This window comes from Engraulis encrasicolus, chromosome 5 (assembly GCF_034702125.1).
Source record: "Engraulis encrasicolus isolate BLACKSEA-1 chromosome 5, IST_EnEncr_1.0, whole genome shotgun sequence".
Taxonomy (NCBI): Eukaryota; Metazoa; Chordata; class Actinopteri; order Clupeiformes; family Engraulidae; genus Engraulis; species Engraulis encrasicolus.
The window spans coordinates 25,195,446-25,222,945 of record NC_085861.1 but is presented as its reverse complement, the minus strand read 5'-3'; the positions used below and the strand labels follow the sequence as shown (position 1 = coordinate 25,222,945).

Genomic DNA, 27,500 nt, shown 5'->3' with positions numbered 1-27,500 from the left:
GTGTGTGTGTGTGTGTGTGTGTGAATAACAGTATGTCTTTGTGCATGTGTGGGTAAGAGTGTGTTTGTGAGAGAGTGAGAGAGAGAGAGAGAGAGAGAGAGAGAGAGTAAGCAAGTAGGAGAGAGAAAGAGTAATTGAGAGAGAGAAAGAATGAGAGATAGAGAGAGAGAGTAAGTGAGTGTGAATGAATAAGAGAGAGTGAGTTAGTGAGTGAGACAGAGCGAAAGACAGAGAGACATGAGGACGTCAGGCTGTCACCTCTCCGTCAAATGGGCAATCCTAAAAACCATGTTTGACAGCCGGTGCATTTTGTTCTGATGAATGTGTCCGTCTCCATCGGCTACAAGTCAGGCAATATTCTTCACCATTTGTCAGAGTTAGCGGGCGACGGAGCCGTAACCTTTCACTGCAGGCTGTGCGGGCGGGCGGACCTGGGTTGAAGCAGCACCCTCTGATGAATACCAAATGCATTACCTCAAGAGCATATCTCATTATCATCATAATGTGCTCTCGGCTCTATGAGTCTGGACTATGAGTGAATTATGTCCGCGCACTTTGCTCACTTATTGACTATTACCCCCCCCCTCCCTTTTTTTTTTCTTTCAATCTTTTTGTTATTGCAAAGTTTGCAAGCTGGCAGCGTAAACATATCGACAATGTTTGAAATGAGATGAAAACATTGTGGCCCGAGATTCATTTCCGAAACATAATTCGAGGAGTGGGGAAACATCGTTATCATCATTTTTTTTTACCTCGGTCACCAAGAAGTGCTTGTCATGGTAACTTATTGAGGAGGCAAATTATCCTTCCTTCCAGGTGACCCTGCAAATCACGTTGGCCTTCAAGATTTTTTTCCCCCTCCAATTTTGTTTCTTCCTCTCCTTTTGCATCATCCTTGCCATGTTTTTTTCCTCCATGTCCCCACAGATTCCGATCCTGGCTTGGAGGAGAGCATTTTTCCCCCGTATTTTGTTTGCTTTGGCTATCGGACGTGATGGGAGTTCGATTTTTCGACGCGTGAAAACAAAACAAAAAACATAGGCAGGGTGTCCGTGGGGAAATGGCTCTGTGTACTGAAGTGTTTCCGCCTACGCCACAGACACCGCAGACACAGACACCATTGTACCGTACGGCCGCCTGACAAACTCTTCTTCTTCAAAGGCAGTGCAGTCATTAGACATACAGTAGAATAAATAGGTTCCCTCTGGAGAAATGTCTGAGCCAACCACTTCAATTATGGGTTTCACCCTGCTTCATAACACCAGTGTTGTTTGAGAAAGTCCCCCCCATCTCTGTAGTCCATTTTCTCTCCTCCTCCTCCTCCTCCTCCTCCTCTTCCTCCTCCTGTCCTCCTCCTCCTTCGTCGCTTTTCAGCTTTTTTGTATGACTGTTTAAATCGTTCCCTTTCTCCCTCCCTCTCTTTCAATCTTCCTCTCTCTCCATGTATTTTTTTCTTCCTTGCTCTCAATCTTTCTCTCTCTCCCCCCCTTCATCCCAGAAAAGTGGCCTGGCAGCATTGAACTGTTTCAAGGTGATGCGAAAAGCTCGCTAGTCTGCGTCACATGATTACCTCGGAGCCACATTGTTTTTTTTTTGTCTTCCTTACAGTAAGCTGCAGCAGCAGTAGCCATAGCAGCAGCGGCATCCATGTTTGTAATAGAGAAAAAGATGCTTTAAATTAGACATCACAGAGTTTGTGTTGTTTCTTAAATAAGCCTTTTGCAATTTCCACGACAATCTGTCATCCTTTCGGGGTGTTTATTATTCATTAAGCAAGTTATGCAATGCTTAGTCAGCGGAGAATTGGTTCCCCCTGTACCACAATCATTTTAAGATTTTAATTGGCTTGTTAATTAACTATTGATCAGCACGGCCTGCACCGGATAAAAATTCAGAGAAAAAAAACGCTATCCCCCCAGCAGCAATGGCACTTGTGTACATGTTGTCCTCAGGACAGCTTATGCATGTGTGATGTGTTAGCGTCAACCATGTAGGTAGAGTCTGCCCACAACACATGGATACAGGTTGCTGTATGAATACAACTGCTGCTGGGCACGCTGTGGTGCAGTACGCTAAGCCCCCTACATTTGGGCTTACATTGCCCACGTGGACCCCTGTTCGAGTCCGGCTGGGTTCATTTCCCAGCCCGGCCCCCTCTCTCTCTCCCAATGATTTCCTGTCTATTCTCACACTGTCCTGTAATAATAAAGGCCAAGGCCAACCCCCCCCCCACCCCCCCAAAAAAAAAAAAACTTAAAGAAGAGAATACAACTTCTGCTAGAGATGAACCAATTGGCTTCCCTCAGTCACAAACTTATCCACCGCCACTCTGCTGTATTTAAACTAGCCACCGTGACTGGGATCCTGGTGCGTCTGCCTTAGCGCCGCTAAACCACTGAGTCCCCCCCATAATCGGTTCCCCCTGAACTGCAATTACGAAGAATTGGCTCTGCCTCAAAGTCATTTCCACCCCCCAAATGTCTCAATCTGCCGCTTTCCCGGTCATCTGTCTGAACGGGGAGCGAGCGATGCAATCTAAAGGCTCTTCCCGTCACGTTGTCACCCTCCCTCCCCTCCCCACACTTGAGTTGGTTAGCTCCAGTCTTCCTTGTAAGGGAGCCATGCTTGTAATTGGCTCTCCAGGCTGAAAAATACCGCCTGATGGAATGGGATGGAATATACGCTCTGTTCTGTTCTGTTCTGATGGGATGGTGGCGCTCACACATCCAGCCAGCTCTTTTTTTTTCTTTTCTCTCACTCCACTCGCTCTCTGTCTTTCTCTTGCTCTGATTTTGTTTCTCTTTCATTCTGTGTCTCACTCTCTGTCGCCGTATCCTTCTTTCTCTCCCCCCCTCTCGTTTCTGTCTGTTGCCCCCTCTGTCTGTCTGTCTGTCTGTCTTTCTTTCTGTCCCCCCATCTCTCTCTCACACACACGCACGCGCATGCGCACGCACACGCACACGCAGACGCACACGCCCACACACACGCACACACACACAGACACACACACACACAGTAGTCTACTTCACACATTGACACAAACATGCAAATGCACAGGCCCCCTATTCAATTCATGTATCTGCCGTGGTGGCAGACATCTTGACTACCATAACACAGAGAGAGAATAAGAGGGGCCATTGAATCTGTTCTAATGAACAGAAAATGCGGTCATTACCTCAGATCACAAGCAGGATACATGGAGGGATCATTATTAGGGCTGTAACGATATTGTATCGAACCGAGAAATCGTGATATACAGTCACGATACTGTATCGTGATACAAGGAGGCAGTATCGTGATACACCCTGTCAACGTTTTATTTCCCATTTGTCCAGAAAACAGCCTTATGATTTGATGTGATAGTGTTTCCAAACTTCAATGGAGATACATTTCAGAAATCGTGAGGTGTATCGAACTGTAGGTCAAAAATCGCGATACGAACCGAATCGTGGGTTGAGTGTATCGTTACAGCCCTAATCATTATGCATCCATCCACCACACACAGAAATGAGTTTTCTGCCACAGAGCCACGCTATATTACCTAGACAGCAGCCCATCCTGCTGGTGAACACGGCACCGCCCGCGCAAAGAAATCGATGGCGTGTATTATTTTGTTTCCTTGGATAGTTGACTCAGGCTGATTGGTTGCAGATGCTTCTGCATTTGCGTTCCCATGATAGCGCATTAGATAGTATTACTGAAAGGCAGAATCAGAAAGCGTTCAGCATCCCAAGGCCAGGATTGATGCTATCGGAGGCATGAAAGGCGCCAGGCAATAGCGGCTGTGCTGTGCTGTACTGTGTTGTCCGCTCTGCACAGGAGAGGTGGAACAACTCAGTTTTTTCTTCTTTTTTTTTTCTTCTTAGTCCTCGATGATTCAGTCTATCTGCGGAGGCTGATTGGTCATATCAGATGTGTCTCTCACTATCCCAGAATGACAACTCAGAGGCACTCTGGCCATTTTGTCGATAAGAGTTACCAGCTCTGGCCTTATAAGCAGCAGTGCAAGATTGGGATCGCTCCAGCAGGAGCTGATAGACTTCTACTTTGATGTGGCTGATTGTGGCTCGCCAAATATAAGAAGAAGGGACCGGCTTTCCGGCAGACCGTGTGTCATTCGGCCCTGGGGCTTTTTCTGCAATTTCAGAGCGTGACTTCCATTTCTGGATGAATAATGGCGGCCTAATAATAGTAATGAGCGCAAAATCCCCCAACCCTGGCAGGAAATTTCGCCCTGGAGATGAAGGCCATCTGAATCGATTAAAATGATTTTCGAGGGGTAATTGTGATTCTTGATTGAATTTTTTTCATGATTATTGTTCTGCTCTCAGTGTTATTTGGCTTTGTGATACCTTTGCTGTCTTTGTTATACAATACGGAAGCTAACAGGGGAAGTTTTTTTATGAGGCTTGCAAACTTTTGAACTGAAACTCTGTGATGGCAGCAGTAAAAGGGGTGTTGGTTGGAACAGCTCCTGTTCAAATTGATTTCATGCTCGTAACAACCTCTTGCTGGAGGTAGAAGTTTGTGCTGATTATGAACATTTCTGTGTAGGTATAGGTTTGCGGCATAGTGCATAGAAGTAGGCGAGCTTTGCTGAACTTTTAGTATTGACAGTAGTGTCTTAAAATGGCACCTTATTAACACTCAACACAAAGTCTGAGTAGCAGTCTGTGTGATAATTAGTCTAGTCAATCAAGTGTTTAACACGGAACAAATTGCAATAGTAATCATTACAACGTTTTTTTGTAATCCCTGGGTACGTATATCGTAATAAAATATTACAAACTAGTTTAATGTATGACTCATTACTATTAGCCTACAATTTGTTTTATGTTTGGTCTGTTACCATAGATTGTAGCCTATCACATATTTCAGTAGATATTACCTCATTTGCATATTTAATCATCATAAACCAGAAAACTTGCAATACAAAAACATGTGCCTTGATGTGGGTTACCAACTGTGAACGTTTTTACTCGATATCTGGTAAACTACCTTCTATATCTTCTATAGTGTCTACCTGTGGACCAATGAATGGGACATCTCCAACTTTGACCTTGAAAATAAGTTTGAGCCACTAAATATAAATTGGTATTTTTTATATGTGATACAAGGGGGGTTAAGGATCACTAAAAGGTAGGAACAATTATTATTGCAATTTGTTCTATGTTTTGCCCTTTTTGAGCTAGAATGACTGGACTAAATGGCTGATATAAAGTCTAAATACACAGTACCTGGAATAGTTTGCACTGAGGACTCTGGCTTTACGTCACCTCGGAAAGTGAAATCAATTTTATTTGTTAAGCACATTTTTAAAAATGTAAGGGGTGACAAACATGCTTTGACCTTTTGAAAAGAGGCTTTCACACCATTAGTTTGATTAGTTGTTCAGCACCAGGCATTGAAATTGTTACCATTCAGCATGCAAATTGCACAAATTGTGGTGTGGTCGGCTCTCACCTCAGCAAATGAACCGAAATTGGTCTGATTGACGTTTCCTTACTAATGATGAGCTATCTATGTGCATTTAGAGTAGTTTGTTGGTCCGTAATCAAACAGACTGAGACTGGCTCATTTTCGAGGTCTCAACCCATTTGATTTAGGCGGCACATGGGTTCAATTCATGCTCAACCAGAAGAATTAACCGAGTTAGGAGCTTGAGGCCCACATGGACCATTAGGTCTGCGCCAACTGCTGTTGTTGGCACACAGCATAGCCTAATGCAAGAGGGAACAGGGTGCTTCTTGCAACTTCCAAGTCCAAGAGCACTACGGTAACAGGAAATGCCACTATTTTTATGCATGTTGTTTAGTTTGATATGTATGAGCGTGACTTTGATCATCCGACTTTGACCTTGGCATCATTTTGAAGAGCTGGAAGGATTCCCGCTAAAGTAAACGGGTCAACTAACCGTTCCCACTGCAGTTAGTGTAACACTAAATCAGTCACCTCACGTAAGCGATAGCATCACTGAGAACATGTGTCTTGGCAGGACACAAAAGTGGATGGAGGAGCCTTTCCGTAACATATTATCGGTTTTGAAAAGCTCTATGTGGCATTACAGCTTCCTAGACATTCAAAATAAGAGGAGTGGGAGTTTTTAGTCAGTCGCATAATTAACTGGGAGCCAGATGGTTCATGAAACAGATAAACACATTCAAGCACATATGTGTCACCCTTCCCGCGGAGACAAATTAATCACCCTCTTGTCTTATTTGTGTGATCAGACTTTTTTTATTCTTAGATGTATTGCGCGTTAATTCACCAGCTCCACGTGTAAACATCACGCATGAAATGTCCATGGCGGTATGATGGAGCGGTCATCCATTTAGTTTGCGTTTCTAGTGTCACGGCGTCTCTGAGCATTGAGTCACTGGCTAAGGCAGTGCGTGTGAATTAATGATCAACAGTGATCGCCGATCTGTCAACTGTTTGTTTATTCATTAGCAACTTGGAGTTTTTGTGTCTATGCATCTGTCAATTGCAAAAATCAACATTGCTCAAGTTTCAATACTGCTCAGTAGAGCCTATGCTTTCCACATGGTAGGCCTACTATCTGCGATCATTACTTGTGTTACTGTAATAATGGCTAATAGGTCTTTTGTTTGTGGTTACAAAGAGTTAACATGTGGGTAAGTAGGGTGGTAAGTGTGGTGGTAAGCTATTCTTAAAACGAAATGGAAAGACGCTATTTTAAAAAGGATAAAATGTTTTTCTCGGTGCCCAATCTCCATTAGGCCTACTCCCTACTACCCTCCTGTAGAGCTAACACACTACTTTCTTTTTGGTTACCATGACAGTTGTGAATAGGCCCTCTTATGAAGCAACGTTTTTAAAAATAACTTTTTTTTCTGTTAAAAAGAAACGTCAATGTCAATATTTTATTTGTGACCAAGGCCATCCTCATTCAAGTGATGGACATAATACACATACCGTAGGCCCTACATGAGATCCTATCACCGAAGCTACATCCAGGCACATACCTCGCCCTTTGTTGGTGCACGTGAGTAAAGTGACTGAACTGACAGACTGAAGTGAGAGACTCATCAGCAGACTATTTGGGAAACAGGTGCCATCTCTCTTGAGCCTCAGCTTGTTTGCATTGGTTTATTGGCCTGCCTATTTTTTTTGTTGTCGTTACCTTTTCTTTGACGAATGCGTAAACAGACGTAACCCGTCAATTAAGATTGTTCACCTTTAAAAGACGTGACTCTCAGCGCCTTGTAGAAGGCTAATTGGCATTATTCACAGGGCATTATTCAGCATTTCCCTGGACAAAATGCGCCAGCGTGTGCCAACACAGCTTTTTATTACCCCGTTTTATAGCCCATTTAAATATACATGGCACATTAGAATCAGCATCTGAAAAGCTTGCTATGGGCGATATATCAAGGATTATGTTTTTCTTATGCAAATTCTTTTCTGAATATTCCATACCTGCGCTGCATGTGTACACAAGCACATTCATATTTTACATACATGAGCACAGCACACACATGAAACGGGCACCCACATAACATTCACACTTTCTGTGGCCTGGGCCATGGATTTAGACCGCACTGTACTGTTATGCCGGGGACCTGGGTTCGATTCCTGCCCAAGGTATTTCTCAACACTTCTCTACAGTATCTGTCTCTCCCCACTCATTTCCTGTCACACTTTTCACTGCACTATCCTAATAAAGGTGAAGAAGACCCCCCCCCCCCCAACTACTGTATTTGTACATATACAATATATGTAGGCAACAGTTCATATTAAGGTTCTTGTAATAAGCGCTCATAGTCACTAGTAAGCAGGTAAGCAGTATATCCTTACAAGTGCCCATAACAGGCTTATTACCCTTAACGTCCTGTAAGCTGCTTATTATGGGTTCATGGTGAAGAACCTTAATATAGGCTAAAGCAGTGGTCTCCAATTATTTTTTCCCAAGAACCAAATTATGTAGCGCAAATGAGGGTAAGGGCCAAACAAATCACCTGACCGTATTGCCACAGATAGCACATACGTATGTTTTCATTTGTTCCAACCTCATGGCGGGCCAAATGTTTGCCATGCCCGGGCCGGATTTGGCCCACGGGCCTTTGTTTTGGAGACCAAGGGGCTAAAGTGTTACCTATATGTAATAGCCACGCTATCTGTTTTTTTATTCCAGAGCTACAAAGCAGTTCCTGTGGCAACCCTGGCGTGCCGTCCAAAGGGGTCCTGAATGGCACGCGCTTCAACGTGGGGGACAGGATCCGCTACCACTGTGTGACGGGCTACATCCTGGACGGCCACTCACAGCTCACCTGCGTCACCAGCACCGCAGGCACGGCCGTCTGGGACTTCCCCGTGCCCATCTGCAGAGGTAAGAGCACAGCAACAAAGTCCGACTATATACTACTACTGTCTACTACCACTACTACTACCACCACCACCACCACTACTACTACTACTACCACCACTACTACTACTACTACTACTACTATTACTACTACTACCACTACTACTACTACTACTACTACCACTACCACCACTACCACTACCACTACTACCACTACTACTACTACTACCACGACTATTACTACAACTACTACTACCAACACTACTACTACTACTACTACTACAACTACTACTACTATTACTACTTCTACTACTATTAGGCCTACTACTACCACTACTACTACTACTACTACTACTACTACTACTACTACTACCACTACTACTACTACTACTACTACTACTACTACTAGGCCTACTACTACTACTACTACCACCACTACTACCACTACTACTACTACTACTACTACTACTACTACTACTACTACTACTACTACCACTACTACTACTACTACTACTACAGTACTACTACTACCACTACTACTACCACTAGTACTACTACCACCACCACCACCACTACTACTACTACTACTACTACTACTACTACTACTACTACTACCACCACTACTACTACTACTACTACTACTACTACTACTACTACTACTACTACCACCACTACTACTACTACCACTACTACTACTACTACTACTACTACTACTACTACTACTACTACTACTACTACTACTACTACTACTACTACCACTACTACTACTACTACTACTACTACTACTACTACTACTACTACTACTACTACTACTACTACCACTACTACTACTACTACTACTACTACTACTACTACTACTACTACTACTACTACTACTACCACTACTACTACCACTAGTACTACTACCACCACCACCACCACCACCACCACTACTACTACTACTACTACTACTACTACTACTACTACTACTACTACTACTACTACCACCACTACTACTACTACTACCACTACTACTACTACTACTACTACTACTACTAGGCCTACTACGACTATTATTACTACTACTACTGCCACTACTACTACTAGGCCTACTACGACTACTACTACTACTACTACTACTACTGCCACTACTACTACTACTACTGCTGCTACTACTACTACTTCTACCATGAAGACTCGAGAGGCAAATGAACGTTATTAACATTTATTGAACAATAGACATGATACAAAAATGCATGAATCCGTTTGGCGAACAATTTACACTTGATACAAAATGCATGAATCTGTTTGAAGGTTCCCATCTTCGCGTTGAACTCCGGGGTAGGACAGCATATCCTCCAGCGGAGATGGAGGCGGGCGTAGCCTGCCCCCTAACAGACGGGAACCACTGGTGACGGTGGACGGAGGGGTGGTGGTGGCTTCAAAGACGGCTTAACTGGAAAGCAGAGAACAGAATGAGTGACAGATTTTTAAACTAACGTGAATGCGATCCATTGGCTGAGAGGGAACGATGCATGAGTGATGCGTAACGAGGGATTCCCCAATCTCACGTTGTGATTGGTTGACAATCCTGGGCAATGTATGATACATGTATGATCTGTCAAAAGGGAGATTGGATGGTTAGCCTAGTGAGTTTGACAGCCGAGAAATTCGAGTCTCCCTGGTAGAATTTACGCAAGTTCCCATTTCTACTTTTACAATAGTACATGTCTGCATGTCTGGGACTTCCCTGTGCTTATCTGCAGCGAGAGCTCAGTCTGAACCTGATCATCTAATAATCTCCTCCTCACAATGTAATAATGCCCAATGCTGCAACAGCGAATCCCCTACAAGTCCCCAAACATGAAGTAAAACTTGATAATGTCATAATATTGTATTAAAGTGCATTTGCCAATAATGTAACATATATATATCATTGGACATTTATTTTTTACTTTAGATACATTAGGAAATCTTACAGTAGTTATTACATTTTCAGCGACTTGTAGGGCAGCTAAGCAACTGTATTCAACTTCTAAGTGTTGAACATGCCGCTATAAGTGCTACGCTGGTTTGGCAGGAACACATACAGTATGGCAGTACAATTTTTGCAGGACGGCATTTCTGCAGTATAATGTCTCAAAAGTCATATTTGTTCCATCCCATTTCCAAAACCAGTTGATCCCTAATGAGATGATTATTAGTGGAAATGAGTGTTGAGAACACATCAATGCTGAGAGCACAGCCAGAAAGAATGTATGGCAGTTGGCTTTTCTTCTTCTTTCAATCCAGTTTGTGCGCCACTGCCCTCCATGGGATTTCTGACTACTGTATGCTTGTGTTGTTGTGCCATGGTTAGTTTGTAGCCTACAGACTGCCTTGGACGCGCCATTCAATATAGCAGGGTTTCCCAAACAGGGGTGCGTGGCCTGCCATAAGGGGGTGCGTGAGCTAAATAGAGCAATGGTGGATATGTGAGGTTTTTATCCAGCATTAATGAACATGAAGTAGTTTTTAATTGTATGGTGAATTGTATGCTGGGATGGTCCATCTGAAGTGTACTTTCACTCCTAGTTTGTTAGGATTCCCCAAAACAACTGTGCATAATGTGCAGTGAATCATACTTCAGCACACTAAAATATTCGCTTAGGGGATGCGCGAACCACAACTACAAGGGGGTGCGCAGGGGAAAAAGTTTGGGAACCATTGCAATATAGCATCACAGTATGGTTGGCCCAGGCAGTTGAACCGTGCATACCGGTAGCTCTTTTCAGTGTACATTTATAATGGCTGCTATCAGGGTCGCTGACAGCTGTTACTGGGCCCAGGGCAAAGTCACCTGAAAGGGCCCCCCATGCAATTCATGTAATGTAATGAAAACTCAATTTTGGGCCCCCTGTTTCCCTGGGCCCGGGACAACTGTCCAGAGGCGATTCCTGTTTCAGCTGGGGCCCCAAGCGAAAATTCAAAAAATGAACATTTGAAACTAAATTGCCACAACTGCAGTAAAATGTGAGGCGATATTCACCATCTACGGCTTGGGGGCCCCAAGCGGCTGTCTGCCTAGCCTGTTGACAAGATGCGCCTCTGCAGCTGTCCCCTTTGCCCCCCCCCTGTCAGCTTCCCTGGCTGCTATAATGAGAGCTACCACAACTGGGGTGGAGAAGTCATATTCTCTTTTTTTATGCGATGGACAGTGATAGTGCTGTGGTTGCAATGGATAGCAATGAGGGTGTGTGCACGAGCTTGATAGCTGACTAGGGCGCGAGTGAGAGGCAGAGGTTAAAATCTAGTCAACTTTATGGTAATGAACTGCAAAGCCATTGGGCTGTAACCGATTGGAATGTGTGGATTTTACTGACTGACTGTTGAATTGAAAAAGTGTTATTGGATGGTCTTGGTTTCACAAAATGAGATACTTAAGAATTCCAGAGCAGTTCTGTTAGTGTGTCTTTAGCTGCTGTGTGTGTGTGTGTGTGTGTGTGTGTGTGTGTGTGTGTGTGTGTGTGTGTGTGTGTGTGTGTGTGTGTGTGTGTGTGTGTGTGTGTGTGTGTGTGTGTGTGTGTGTGTGTGTGTGTGTGTGTGGGTGTGTAGGTGCCAGTGTGAACACACGGTTACTTTTGTAGTAGCCTACTATGCTCACCCTGAATGACAAGACCTCCTTCGAGGGCGTGTTTAAGGGAATTAGTAGTGTGGATTTACAGTAATGGTGTGGGGTCTGAGACCAGAAAGAGGTTGGCTTTGATATACTTTCAGATTTAAAGGGAATTAAAGAAGTCTACCATAAAATGTGGTGCCCCCTCAATGCCAATTGGATGTTCCTTCGAAAGACAATAAAGATGAAATAATTTAAGGACATTTGGAATTGACTCCATAGACCTTAATGTAAATGACGGGCAAAGTGCAAAGTCAGCCAAGAAGTTAAGTGATTCGTGCATGAACTAATGCCGCTTTTTAGCATATGGGGCACGTTGACCGGGCCAGTGTTTGCTCTAGGGACCTTGCTTATTGTATTAAATTGGGTGGCAGTAGATTTTTGCCCAGTTATTCAATAAGCTCTGCCGCCAGACTGTGAGAGACCTTTTAAACTTTTTTTTGTTCGTTCATTCATTTTTTTCCTTTTACACTTTTGCCATCCATCCGAATTAGTACCCTCTGTGAGCTTTGTAATTCTGTCTGGTTACAGCAGCTTTGAACCATATGGACACTACTCCCCCAGCAGTGGTCATGACCTTTTGTATAAAAAATCAGAATGAGGAGAGTCCCTGACAGTATCGCTCTCCAACAGGGCTTGTACGGTACGTAGCTCAGTGAGAATCCACATCTCAGAATAATGACTGTTTTCATGGTCTTACCATAGAGCTTTGGAGCTGAGATTTTATTGTTTGGAACCACAGAGAATAAAACTAACCCCCCACCCTCCCTCTCTTCTCTCTCCCCTCCAGCGGTGAAAAGGCTCTTTGTGGAGAACTAAATATAAAACTAAAATATATTAAAATATGCCTTTTGTTTGGCCTACATAGAGGGAGGAATCGTTGTTTTCGTGCTGTGGTGGTTGTCAGATGCTTCTCCGCATGGGGCTGGACAGTTACATTTAAGTAAACAGCTACTGTGTAATTGCTTTCATAAAAGCCGTTATACCTTTCGCCAACAACAATAGCTTGCCTAAGCAGTCAGCCGTCGTAAATGTTTGGAAGATGTGTTCATTAACCCCCCCCCTAAAATAATATGCTGTGGTACACTGAAGTGTTGTTTTAAAAGGCTGGTTTTTATATGGTTTGGAGATTGGATGTAAATCTCATATTAAAGTCCGTAAAATAAAAATGCATCAAGTGATCAGTGCCATATAAAGAACATAATGATTTCAGACGGACTGTGTTTAAAGGGACTCAGGCCAAGATCACAGTAGATTACAGTTGAATATGTTACGTTTAGATGAGAAGGGGAAAAAAACATGCAAAAGAGCATAAAAAGAACAAAACAAGTCAAAGCTAGTCTGGCGCTCGGCTCTGCAAACACAAGTGGCTAATGTGTAACACTACATGCAGCAATAGTGCCAGCTCCTTTGGTGTTTGTTTGGGCAGGGATAGCAGCAGCAGCTGCATAGGGAATGGATTAGTGTAGTAGTTCCAACAACAGCGGTAGTGTTGGAAACAAGGTACCCCTGTATATCTGCCAGTCGAGAGGAGTGCCACCTCAGGAAAAAAGAAAAAAAAAGAAAGAAAGAAAAAAAGACTCAGAAAAACGGTCTTGTTTCTGGTCGTAATCCCTGTGAATAAGTTGTTAGCGGGTGTTTTACGGGCACGAGTCAAAGCCCTGTGCCACTATGCACTGTAAAGCCAAACAGTAAATCTGTCTTACCAGACACCTCACCACCAAGCATACGGCCGCATGCCGCCTGTGGTGAGCTGCTGTTTTTTTTCCGGAGAAACTGCGGAAGCGGGACAAATTGATTCTCCCCTTTGATGGGAAATCTCAGGCCCTGAAGGAAGGTGTTTGCCTCAGACCATGGCAAACACAAGGCACAGAGCATGACCTTGATGTCTTTACACCGATCTATAATGTAATAAAATGCAAGCATGATCAAGCTGAGAGATGGTCAGAGAGTGGGAGGCAGGGGGCGGCGGCATTTTTTTGTTCCTGGTTCCTTTGAATTTATCACTGTGGTGTTTTCTTTGTTTTTGTTTTTTTATTGTGGTGTGGTGAGGCGCGTGTGAGTATGTGCACGCGTGCGTACATGCGTGTGTGCCTGTTTGTGTGTGTGTGTGTGTGTGTGTGTGTGTGTGTGTGTGTGTGTGTGTGTGTGTGTGTGTGTGTGTGTGTGCGTGTGTGTGTGCGTGTGTGTGTGTGTGTGTGTGTGTGTGTGTGTGTGTGCGTGCGTATGTGTGTGTGCATGAGTTTGTGTGTGTGTGTGTGTGTGTGTGTGTGTGTGTGTGTGTGTGTGTGTGTGTGTGTGTGTGTGTGTGTGTGTGTGTGTGTGTGTGTGTGTGTGTGTGTGTGTGTGTGTGTGCCCGAGTGTGTGTGTTCGTGTCTGCTTGCCAGTTTGTACCACCAGTACGCTTTTTTCGAGTTTTAAAGTGTATTGTCTTTTCATTTCTTTTCACTACATGATGTCAGATGCTTGTATACAAATATGCATTATACATGTATGTAGGTGTGTATGTACATGTATGTGTATTTGAGTAAATACACGCATGAATGCATAGACGGTGTATCTGTGGGGCCCTGTCTGTCTGTATGCACGTATGAATGAATGAATGCAGGTATTCATGTACTGTGGTGTGTGTGTGTGACAGTGTATGTCTGTATGTGTGCGTTTGTATGTATGTATGTATGTGTGTGTGTGTGTGTGTGTGTCTGCGCGTCTGTGTGTGTGTGAGAGGCCCTGTCACTGTACGCCCCTATATCATGGCATGTCTCTGTTTAATTCTGCTGGCTCTTTGGACCTTCGGGAGAGAGGCAGTTCTCTCGGAGCGGGCAGATGGTCTTTTGATCTCATTGCCTTAGAGAACCTGCCCATTCTCTTGATGTCGGGGCCCATCTAACACACTCCAACACCCCCTGTCACCTCGCACTCCCCTCTCTCTTTTTCCTCTCCTCTCGCCCTCCTCTCCGTTCTCTCTCTCTCTCTCGCTCTCTCTCTTTTTCCTCTCCTCCGTCGCCCGCTTCCCCCTTTTCACTCCTCCGCTGCCAGGCTTTGGGTGTCTTGGGCACTAGACGGATAGAAAGACTCGGCGAAAGAGATGAGGGTGGCCTGTCAACAGTCTGTATATTCCTCTGGGATTGTGAATGAGGTGGCTGGGGAGGCGAGTTGGGGGTTGGGGGCTGGGAGGAGCAGAGGGATAGAGGATTTTTGTCATTTGTCGGTCTGCCCGAGTGCATGATGTTGCTCTGTCACACGCCTGTCGCGAACACACAGTGACACTCAGGGAATAAGCGTCACTGAGCATTCCTTAAGCTTTTCAAACATCAAATATGAAGAGAGAGCCTGTCGTATGTGTGCGTATGTGTATGTGTGTGTGTGTGAGAGAGAGTGTCTCTTTTTCTCTACTTGGCTTCTCCCTTCCTATAGCCAAATTCAAAGCTGAGTGGAATTTTATGTGGTTTTGGAGTGTGACAGCTGTGAAGAAAAAGGTTCGCCCTGTTCAACAACACAAAAGGGGAGTTTCTTATCTCTCTTCACCTTCTTGCTCATTAAGCATCCTAATCCTGAGAACGAGATCAAACACGTTCTCCCAGAGCTACTGTTTGTCTCTGAGCAGTGTTGATCCAACCATGAACGTTGAAATCAAGCGTTAAAATGTTATGTACATTTTGAGAGGTCATTATCATTTCAAAGGTTTTGTATTTTAAGCTCACTCCCGACGTTGGCCATAGGGGCTGCAGTCTTGTGCAAGTTCGTGCCAAAAATCAGTATGCTTCACCAAAGCCAAGCTCTTTGTTTGCCCAAGTTGTAGATTACCCCTAAACCCATATTTTGAATGAAACAATAAAAAAGGCTTTCAAAGAATCTTGCACGTGAAATAAAACTTTGGCATTAAAAAGGCATTCATTTTTTGAATCATTTGCACAGGCCCCTTAAAATAGCATACCCTCATGAGTACACAAGATTTAAAATGGTGAATCCACAAAATGGAGTCTTTACGTCTCCTCTCCTTTTTTTCCAGAGGAGGCCTCTCTGCTGTTCTGTGTGTTCCTGTGGTGTATCTCCAACACATCAGGAGGTTGTTACGGCTTGTGCTATTGGATCCACCGTATGGATGGAACAGGCCCGCCAGCCAACAGTTGTCTTGGGCCCAGGGAGAGAGGGAGGGGGCCCAGAATTTGGTCCTCCTCAGTATGCATTGAATGGCCTGCCCTGCCCTTTCAGATCATTTCGTCCTGGGCCCATGCAGTGAAAGCTGTCAGCGGGCCCTGATAGACAGCATGACAGATGTAGCCATTTCCGAAACAGCAGAGTGTCAGGTTAAACTCCTCTGTGATGGCGATGGACGCTATCTTCAAAACCAGCATGTTGAAATGGAATAAGCTGGGGAGCGCTAGGTGTCAGCACAGCATGAATGAGCTGTGCATGGTGTTATTCTCCATCTCATGTATAGTACAGTATATAACGGTGCGGGGTGGACAGCAAAGGGAGTTTACCCGGGTCTGAAAGACTCAATTTGTGGCCTTTTGTGTAGAGGAGGAAAGATGGCTGCCCACCCACAATGTACTGCTACTGTACTGTACACAATGCATGCTATTTTCTGTTGCCTGCTTACTTCTTGTACATTCTACTTGTTGCTCATAGTATTGCTTTACAGCTATATCCTTGTAACTTACTGGAATAATAGTTCTTAAAAAAAATCTGGGGCTTTTTTTGCTTTTATTGTGTGATATGACAGTGAAGATATTGACAGGAAGTGAGATGGAGAAGTGTCTGCAAATGACCTCGGGCTGGAATTGAACCCGGTTCGCGGGAGTAACAGTCGAGTGCCCAGCCGATTCAGCCACAGCTGGGCCCGGAATAACTCTGACCTTCAGACTAAGTTGCTAGTGAGATGAAAGGGCCCAAATATAATTTCCGAAAACACAATTACAGATCTCGCAAGAGATAAAAATGTAAATGTGCTACACTGAAGCACGTCTGTGAAATTGCCTCTTATCTCTCTCTTTTTTTTGTTGCTAAAAATAACTGTTTACCATATCTGTGAAGGAGAACCCATGAAGGTGTAACCATTGCTTGGTCTGATGGCTGGCAGTGGAACAAAAAATAATAAGTGACCAGATGATTAATTTTGTGTTTAGCGTAAGAGATGGCTTCCTGCAGCCCAAGGCAACTTGTCCCGCTCTCTCCAGTGCAAGGTTTATTGCCCATCAATCACGGCCCACTTGGCAGTTGTATCACAGAGAGAAATCTGTTTCGCCTTACTGTCGCTGTCACCTGTATCTCCAGCTCAGAGAAATATGCAACGATAATTCACGCTTGCTGTACGTTTTTTTTCTTCCTCACCGAGGCCTAATCTGTGATAAAAGGGATTCATTTTGAATTCAATCCTATGAAGTATTTTTTTTAAATATACAACAGATGGTCGTGTCGTATCGCTGTGTATATCAGATGAGAGTTAAATGGGCTGTAAAAAAGAGTCGTCCTCCTCTTTTTCCATTCATCAGATAACGAAATCCTGAAATTAAGTTAGTTAATTTTACCCCATTGTGCCATTAGCTGCATTAAGCGAAAAGAGGGAACACTGAGAGCGTTTAAAATTCAAGTTCAGCTCTCCATGTTCGCCACACGTTCCTGTGCGAATGGATATGCTATGCTATAGCAAGGTATTATGCGGTAATCTGCGCTAGGGAGGTCTTGTCCCTTGTGAGACTTGCAATTCATTTATTATTTCCTGCTAACATGAGCAGTCTTGGGGATAAAGCGCAGCTTTGCTTAAAATAGCCTCATTGGGGAGAAATGTAGACACATAAGTCAATGATTCTTCTGCTGGGTGCCTGCCTGCCTGCCTTGCCGGTGCAGAGTGGGAGTGAGCCGTCCAGTATAGCTCAATATGTTTGAGGAGCACTCAGAATCAGGACAGCTTCTTCTGTCCTTCTCTCTCTCTCTCTCTCACACACACACTCTCTCTCTCTCTCTCTCTCTCTCTCTCTCTCTCTCTCTCTCTCTCTCTCTCTCTCTCTCTCTCTCTCTCTCTCTCTCTCTCTCTCTCTCTCTCCTTCTCTCCCTCTCTCTCTCTCTCTCTGAAAAAAATGCATCAGAATCTCTCAGCTCTGGCATTTGCCAGTTTTTTTTTTTTTTTAATTCTCATGCATCATCTCACTTGTCCCAGGAAGAGAACTTGTCTCCGGTGTACCACACATTTGTCCCTATTGATTTCAAGTTAAGAAAAAGATGATGATGTGACGGAATGAATATTAGGAATACCCAGTCCCAACCTGATGTTGTGTTACGCGTGAATAATCTTGAGTCAGTGTGTTGGTCTCGAGTCAGTGTGTGTGTGTGTGTGTGTGTGTCTCCGTGTGTGTCTCCCTGTATGCGTGAGTGCATGTGTGCGTGTAGTGTGTGTGTGTGTGTATGTGAACTGGATGTGTGTGTGCGTGTGCGTGCATGCGTGTGTGTGTGTGTGTGTGTGTGTGTGTGTGTGTGTGTGTGTGTGTGTGTGTGTGTGTGTGTGTGTGTGTGTGTGTGTGTGTCTATTGGTGAGGGGTGGGTGTAGATCAGGTCTTTGTCAGCTGGCTCCTGGTGGGCCTGTAAGGCAAGGCAAGTTTATTTATATAGCGCATTTCATACACCGGTGCAACTCAATGTGCTTCACAAAGTTAACAAATGTAAATGAAAGGAAATATGGAAGAAAGAAGGAAATAAATTAGAGTCAAAAAACATTTAAGATAAAACATAAGGTAAAAATAATAATAAAATAAAATAAAATAACTGTAGTGATGCCAGTGGAACACGTCACCAGCAATGTCTCTCCCCACAGCTCACTGTTTGGGAGGCTGGCAGTGGGGGTGACCGTAGTGGGTGTGCCGCTAGGGCAGGGGTTCTCAACCTTTTTTGAACAAGCGCCCCCTCGGTCTCATCACAATCCTCCCAACGCCCTCTGACCCCATCATAAGCATGACAACACCCCCCTTAGTGTAAAAAAAATGAAATCGACTAATGCCCCCTAATGGCAACTAAGCACCGCCCCCTCTCAGCTGTATCCTTCTCAACACCCTCCTAGGGCTCCCTGGGGTTTGAGAAACACTACGCTGGGGGGGGGGGGGGTTAAAAGGTGTTACAGATTCTAAGGGATTCTGACAGCACTGACAGGGGCCCTGTCAAGAGGCCCCAAAATTGTAATCTGACATGGGCCCCAAAATTTCTGGCAGTGCCCCTGGTGACAGTAGTGGTAGTGGACAGTAGTGGACAGTAGTGTGGGAGTCGTGGGGTTGGTGGTGCTACAGTGGGCGTTGAAGGGTTTGCAGTGCTAGCGGTTGCACCATTGCATTGCAAAATCTCATGATGAATCAGTGGTGTAGTCTACGTAGAACGCGGGTATACGGAGTATACCCACTTCTAAATCTCAGGGATTTCAGTATACCCACTTAAAATAGATTGATCCATTGTTTTGAATAGCACAAATATATACAGTATACCCACTTCAAAAAATGCTCAAATATACAGTATACCCACTATAAAAAAGTAGACTACACCACTGTGATGAATGTATGCATTAAGTGAGCGGTAAGCTGGGGATAAATAGCATCTGGCCACTGACTCCAACTGTAAATCACCGGCACCTTGAGTGCATTAATATGCGTGGCATGGGGGAGCTTTATCCTGCCGCATGGGGGCCGCGGCAGCCTCCCCTGTTGGATGCAGTCTCCTCTCAAGGTTTGAGCCTCTTTCTCTCTCTCTCTCTCGCCACTCTTCTCTTTCTCTCTCTCGATGCTCTCTTCTCCATCTCTCTCTCTCTCTCACTGCTCTTCTCCATCTCTCTCTCTCTCTCTCTCTCTCTCTCTCTCTCTCTCTCTATCTCTCTCTCTCTCTCTCTCGCCACTCTTCTCTTTCTCTCTCACTGCTCTTCTCCATCTCTCTCTCTCTCTCTCTCCCTCTCTCTCTCTCTCTCTCTCTCTCTCTCTCTCTCTCTCTCTCTCGCCACTCACCCTCTCTTTCTCTCTCTCCATCTCTCTCTCTCTCTCTCTCTCTCTCTCTCTCCTCTCTCTCCTCTCTCTCTCTCTCTCTCTCTCTCTCTCTCTCTCTCTCTCTCTCTCTCTCTCTCACACACACACACACACACTTTCCCTCCCTCTGTCTCTCTTACACACACACAGAGGCCTTTTGTGCCTGTGTGAACACAGATCTTCTCTGGAGAGGTCTGCACTTCCGATGCTTATCAAGACCAGTGGCTGCAAGGTCTTATTCTTTTCAGGAAAAAAAACAAGACATTACACTTGCACAATGCTACGAATCTCTTGGGTCATTGTGAGACCGGCATTCAAAAACTTTTTTTTTCCAACCTCTTCTTTTCCTCCTTCGACTGTAGCAGGCTGCAAGAGTACTATTTTTCCCTGTTCTTGCGGGTGTCAGGGCTGCTGACAGCTTTGACTGGGTCCGGGACAAAAACGTCTGAAAGGGCCCCCAAACCCAATCAATACAATGTAATGGGGAACCAATTCTGGGCCCTCTCTCTCTCTCATTCCCTGGGCCCGGGGCCAGTTACCCCTTTGTCCTCCCCTGTCGGCTGGCTCGCCTGGCTGTGGTGGTGGTGGTTTGAAGGAGGCAGGAGAACGTCATTAGCCAGCTGCAGTGTGCAGCCTTTGCCCTGATTCTCAGGAGGCAGATGCTGCCACCTCCCCCGGAGTGAGAGGATGACATTCGTATCGATTTTTTTGTACAGTGTGTGACAGACGACAGATACACTGAGCAGAACAAAGTTTGAAATACAACAACTCGACCATATTCGACTGACCGTCCGCTAACCAGCGTGGGCTACTGCAGACCACACTGGTAGAGCACGTACTTTATCCTGGTATTTGCTTTTAGCGGTCAGCAGTCATCTTGATGACTCTTTTCACGTGTGAAATGCCCTGGTGACAGTGTATCGACTGATGAGCTGTATTTAGACCTAACCTTGTGGTGTAGAATATCTTTGTTCGATTACCTCATAGCTTCAAGGGTAGCTGCTATAGTGTATTTAACTCATGAACCAGAGTATATGGTGAGTGCCATTGCTTGAAGGCTCAGTACACATGGTGTATTTCAAGGGTATATTTAGCACATGGATCAGAGTGTAAATATTGAGTCCATAATGTAGCTGCGAGGTCTGGTGGCATATACACGCGGTGATATGTTTAGACTTCACGTCTTGTCTTAGCATACTTCCCTCTTAGCTCGTAACGACTCCCCCATTTACATCTTTGCATGATTGACAGCCAGAGACCGATGCACTTTGTTTGATTGACAGCTAAATGACAACTTGTGTGTTTTGTTGTGATTGACAGCTGAGGACACCTGCGGGGGCACGCTGAGGGGCTCCAGTGGGGTGATCTCCAGCCCGGAGTTCCAGGGGGACTACAAGAACAGCGGGGAGTGCACCTGGACCATCCTGGCCGACACGGGGGACACCATCTCCCTGGTCTTCACAGAGTTCCAGCTGGAGAACAAGCTGGACTACCTGGAGGTGGAGGGCTCCGAGCCTCCGTCGATTTGGTGAGAGTTGAGGGAATTAAGGGTTCTTTTTCTTTTCTTGTTTCCATATTTTTCTTATTTTTTTGCTTTCTTTTCTTCTTCCTGATCTCCTCCTCCTCCTGCTCCTTCTTCTTCTTCTTCTTCTTCTTCTTCTTCTTCTTCTTCTTCTTCTTCTTCTTCTTCTTCTTCTTCTTCTTCTTCTTCTTCTTCTTCTTCTTCTTCTTCTTCGTCTTCTTGTTCTTCTTCTTTGTCTTCTTCTTCTTCTTCTTCTTCTTCTTCTTCTTCTTCTTCTTCTTCTTCTTCTTCTTCTTCTTCTTCTTTGTCTTCTTCTTCTTTTTCTTCTTCTCTTTGCTCTGGATTTGGTTGCAGCTGGCTGTGGGTTGTTGTCTAGGCGACTGGTGCAGAGGGGATGAGGTGAGGTTGGGGATGAGGTGATCTGTGTGGGGAAGGGAGGCAGATCCCTCGCAGGTGGAGGCAAGGAACTTAATAACCGTCAGATCCGGGGGTACGAAAACTCCAGATCCTTTGAGCTGTGGAGCCGCTTTGAAAAGGCACTGCCTGCCATCAGCGGTGAATGGCTAATAATTTTCCTCACAGTGTGGTGTGCCTTAAAATGTATTGCAGCAGGACACCATTAAAGGACGAACACATGCAGAGCACTCACGAAAAGGTTGCTCATAAACAATACACAGGCACGGTTGTTGTTTTCTGTTATTTATTTCATTATTTTTGTGCTACAGCTGCGATTTTGCAAACCTTATGAAAATGAGACTGTTTAGCATTGTTAGGAAGCTAGGATTTTTGTGCAAAAGGGCACAAAAGAGTGCCCCTATGAGGCTTGAGAAATTTAAAACCACCACACCGTGGTATGCAAAATATTTCCTCCATACACTGCATGTAGTGTGTGAATTAGTTAAACACACACTATCTTTTATGTTTGTGATTGCAACACGCCCAAGACCACAATGTGTATTGATTCTTTACAAGCATTATCTAACAGTGTACAGCAAAGTACTTTTCATGCAAGAAAGCACAAAAACTTATTTTTCACCCACAACAATATGAGGACAGCACAAAGAGGGAAGTGCTGAAGACACCTTTTTACCTCATACAGGAAATACATTCATTCCACAATTACACTTTACTGTCCCTGTAACAGAACTGGGCCAGTATCTAGTCCATGTTTTTGCAGTCAGAATAGGGGGGAAATGTGAAGGGAAAAGTTAGAATAAAATTAGAATCAAAATAAGAATTGGGCCTGATTGGATTCTGTGGTGTGCATGGACAAAATTAATTCAAATTCTTTAGTAGAGGATGTCCTCTTGAGATGGGCATCTCATTTTCAAGAGGGTCCTCATTTCGAGAGGGTCCTCACAGGCTTTTGAAGATTCACTAGCCTTTGCTTGCACAGACAGGATGCATTCTGCCACTTGCTGACTCACTGAATGTATACAGCATGAATCATCCGTTTTCACTGTATGCACAAAATAAGAGCTCTCGTCAATTATTTTCAGGACACAATGCTAATGTTTTTGTTTTTATGTTGTTTTGTGTGTGGGGAAAGGATAATGTAACATTAAGCTGTTTGGATTTTTAATTAAAGAATGCATGCGGCTGCAGCATAGACTTTCATTTAGCAGCCCCCAAATGCTTTGTGCGCGTGTGTGTGTGTGTGTGTGTGTGTGTGTGTGTGTGTGTGTGTGTGTGTGTGTGTGTGTGTGTGTGTGTGTGTGTGTATGTGTGTGTGCGTGTGTGCGTGCGTGTGTGAGTGTGTGTGTGCGCGTGTGTGCGTGCGTGCGTGGGTACGAGTGTGTGTGTGTGTGTAGTACTGTGTGCATTTTCAAGTTTTGAAGTTACATTCGCATTATGCATTTTGTGTAAAAGTATGACTGCTGCATATGCCGTGTGCCAACAAGACTCAGTTTACAGTACACCCAAATTCAGGCCTTAGACATGATCCCATTTGAATCTCAAATCATCAAGAAAGTCGAAGGATTGCCATGCCGATGACAGCTGCATGCCTTAATAGTGATACATTTGGAATACTTGTATATTCATTAAAGTAAGATTGATGCGCGTGGGTATTTGTGCATAATTAGTTCCGTTACTCCCTTTAGGATGCTTGGCCACACTGCTGCAGTGCTCAGCAACATATTTTTCTGGAAAATACTTTTCATGAGTAAGATGATGATCCTCACCCACCACCCCCGCCAAAAAAAAAAAAAACAGTTAAAAGACTAATCAGAATGATGTACACTGTGTAAAAAAAACACAAGCATCAGGGAGTACACCAGCTCTTATGTGGATGATCTAATTAATGTCAATCTGGCATGATGACTTTAATTTGGCTTTTAGCCAGAGCAGTCTTGCCTCTCTTGTGAAATTGTGAAATCTCCAATAATGTAACTCTTATTCCGTCTTGTGCAAAAAAGACATGTAATGGCTTAATATTATAGGTTTGGATGTACTGAAGGTCCCCTGTAATGTAATGGCTTAATATTATAGGTTTGGATGTGCTGAAGGTCTCCTGGTTGTACATGCTGTATAACATAATAGAGGTAGCACTGACTTTGATTGATGGACGGCTGGCTAGCAAGCTGGCCGAATTGATTGAATGACTGATTGGTTGATTGATTGATTGGTTTATTGAAGGAATGAATGAATGAATGAATGAATGAATGAATGAATGAATGAATGAATGAATGAATGAATGGCTATAGAATGAGGGATTGCATACAAAAGTATGTAAAAAATACTGTAATTTGCAGCTTGTCACATGTCACAATTTTATGTATGGGCCGTGTGACCAAAACAATGACTTATTCATACAATTGAAAATGACATTTTGACTAAAACATGTAGGCCGACGTTCACACTGAGAGAAATGCCAGTGCTCCACCACTTAATTTACATCGTGCACAACTGCACGTCATATTGAAGATTATTGCGATTACAAATGCTTTGGCGTTCCAGTGCTATTATTTTAACAGCACAATAAAAGAGAAGAAGTAACTTAAACTCTGAAATAACTGAATTCACAGATATGAAGTTTGGAAGTACGAGTTGGAAATTGAGTTTCAACACACCCATGGCAAGTTACAAGAGCTAGTAATATAAAAATCACACTTACAACCAGTGCAAAGTTTAAAAAAAGGACTTTACTGCTGTGTCTGTCTGCTCTCCTGCTGCCAGTGTGGGGACAAGCATAGAACTCTATGAGGCTTTAAGGCTTGTGGAAAAGCACGAACAATCTCTACACTCAGAGATCTTACTGTTCCTGTCCACCGAGTTCACATTGTTATCAAGAAGTTTCCGACCACTGCCTGGCATATACAGCTAACCTGCCTTGACACACACAGAAAAGTTCAAATTGAAAAAAAAGTGACGAAGAAGAGTTCTAATGGTATACAATAAACTTGTTCCAAACTAATTTACGCTGACCTAACCTGGAGGCACAGGGTAGGACAGTACCAGCTTTCTGCACTGCCTGTCAGCGTTTGATTGAAGCGGGTCACTATAGCAAGAGACCTTTCTGCTGGAACCTTTTTCCGCTGACACAGGGACAAAACTTACCTGAGGAATTGATATTCTTCTGGAAGATGGCTTTGTGGATGCAGCAGCCCAAACTATATTTTTTCTCTCTTTTTCGGGAAAGCACATCATTTCCCCATTCACAGAAACTAGCAGCTTCTCCTCAGTGATTTACAGATTTTTGGAGGTGGTTTTGAAATTGCCTCTGGTACTGAGTGCCTCGGCCGTGGTGGCCATCGCATCTTGACACCCACCCAGTACCTGTGATGTGCCAGACAGAGAGAGAAAGTGCACTCCAAAACCCAAACACATACTTTGAAAAAAAAAGCACACAGAAATGGTCTGGCACAAAGCTCTACTACGTAGTGAATTCCAAAATGGCAGGTAATGAGTCCAGATTTTTTTTATCCCACAGAGCACCTGTGGAGGGCTCTCAGAAGACTGGATGAAAGAATGCACCCTCACAAGGCGCCAACTCAAGTCATGGTCACAGGAAGCTACTAATTTCACATTTTTTGAACCCCCGGAGGATTTTGCAAGCAAATATTAAATTGAGGTAATTTTGTCTGTCAGTAATTTTTGCCTAGGCCACTTTTGAGTGCCGCGCGAAGCGATATTGAATTTGCCTTGTTTGTTTTGTTCCAGTAGACAACCCCATGGGAAAATTAAAGCCTTTCGTAATTGCAATAGTTTTGAGGGTGAAGAGGTACAGGATATTAACTAAAAGATATGCATTGGGTGCCAGGATTTCTCTTGCTGATAGATTTTTCCTCTGAACACAAATCAGATCCCCATTATGTGTGCTGTAAAACCAGACGAATATGTTGGTACGTATAAGCACCTTAACAGCCTCATACTAAGCCATGTAAACAGACTTTTCTGGTCAATTTACCGATTATTTTGTACATGTGCGGCTTGCTTTTATAGGACAGCTAGATGCGGAGGTGATTGCTGTGCTCAGTCTCCTTCTGCTGCCAGGGGGTTTATTGATGTCTTCTCACCGTCTCTGGGAAGTACATGAGAGATTAAGCCAGGTCTGTTCAGCAGCAAAGCTCTACTCCCCCCTCCCTCTGCTGTGAAGACCGAGCAAACAAATAATTTTTTCCTTCTTTTTTTATGTCCGTGTGACCTTTAATATCATGTGGCCACGCCTATCCTCTCTGTCGGAAAGGGCACAAGCGACATCTTGTAAGTTACAGATCACTCACGATTTCAGAGATTGGAAAACAAGACGTGTTTTACAGCAAGGAAACATACGTATCGAATGTGCTACTGTAGGTCTTAACACACACTGTGTCTCAATTAGCCTTTCAGCTAAACTTAGCAACTTGTAAATATAGTACGTGTAGCAGCATCATATTATCTGATGTCATTGCATGCGCACGCACGCACGCACGCACGCACGCACGCACGCACGCACGCACGCACGCACGCACGCACGCACGCACGCACGCACGCACGCACGCACGCACAAACTCGATTAGCTGGAGGACTTTTAACAGCCAATATGTCAAGTCAACTTCATTTATACAGCTCATTTCATTTCATGTTGACCCAATGTGCTTATGTAATATGTAATGAAACATTTAAACGTGTACACGTGTTTAAGGGCACTTAAACAGTATGACATTAAACTTAACTATATAGAGAGTTCAACCCAATAACAGGGGTCAATGAAATAGCAGTAATAGTAATACCAAATCAAATAAAATATTTAAATAAAATACTATTATTACTAAAAGTGGATTAATGGAAAAACATCTGCAAAGAGTTTCATTTTAAGTCTGGCTTTAAAGATAAGATATATTGCGAGCCGTTTTGACGTCTTAAGTAAGCAGATTCCAAGGTTGCACTGCATAACAGCTGAAATCGGCCTATTATGTGGTGCTGTGTGGTGTGGTATGATGTGGTGTGGTATGGTGTGGTATGATGTGGTATGATGTGGTGTGCTATGGTGTGGTATGATGTGGTGTGCTATGGTGTGGTGTGCTATGGTGTGCTATGGTGTGGTATGATGTGGTGTGCTATGGTGTGGTGTGCTATGGTGTGGTATGATGTGGTGTGCTATGGTGTGGTGTGCTATGGTGTGGTATGGTGTGGTATGATGTGGTGTGCTATGGTGTGGTGTGCTATGGTGTGGTATGATGTGGTGTGCTATGGTGTGCTATGATGTGGTATTATGTGGCGTGGTGTGTTGCGGTGTTGTGTGGTGGCTGCAGTGCATACATGTATCCTGTACATACGTCCCAAAGGCCACTAATGGTACCCAAAGGACTCGGGCCAGTCAAGGGGAAAAATGACCGCACGGAGTATACATTTTTCACTCTAAGACAGTGTTATGACATCCCTATGAGAGGACTCTCAGGTGTTTTGTCATGTGGCTTTGAATGAAGGCCTTTAGATGTAAAAGATAACACACGGCCGTGATAAAAATAACCGGTTATTTTTAAACTATCTGCCATGTCTTCACTTACTATCCTTCCTCTTTTTGTCACTTTTGGC

The 27,500-nt window shown here is 44.1% G+C and overlaps 1 protein-coding gene across 1 annotated transcript in view; it reads left to right on the top strand.

Moving 5' to 3' along the window:
• The window catches only part of csmd3a (CUB and Sushi multiple domains 3a), a 393,918-nt gene that overhangs the window by 44,873 nt on the left and 321,545 nt on the right, over positions 1-27,500 (top strand). Inside the window, exons 4-5 of the mRNA XM_063199008.1 lie at positions 8,156-8,350; positions 21,281-21,488. Coding sequence (XP_063055078.1) covers positions 8,156-8,350; positions 21,281-21,488 — 403 coding nt within the window. The remainder of the gene's footprint in view (positions 1-8,155; positions 8,351-21,280; positions 21,489-27,500) is intronic.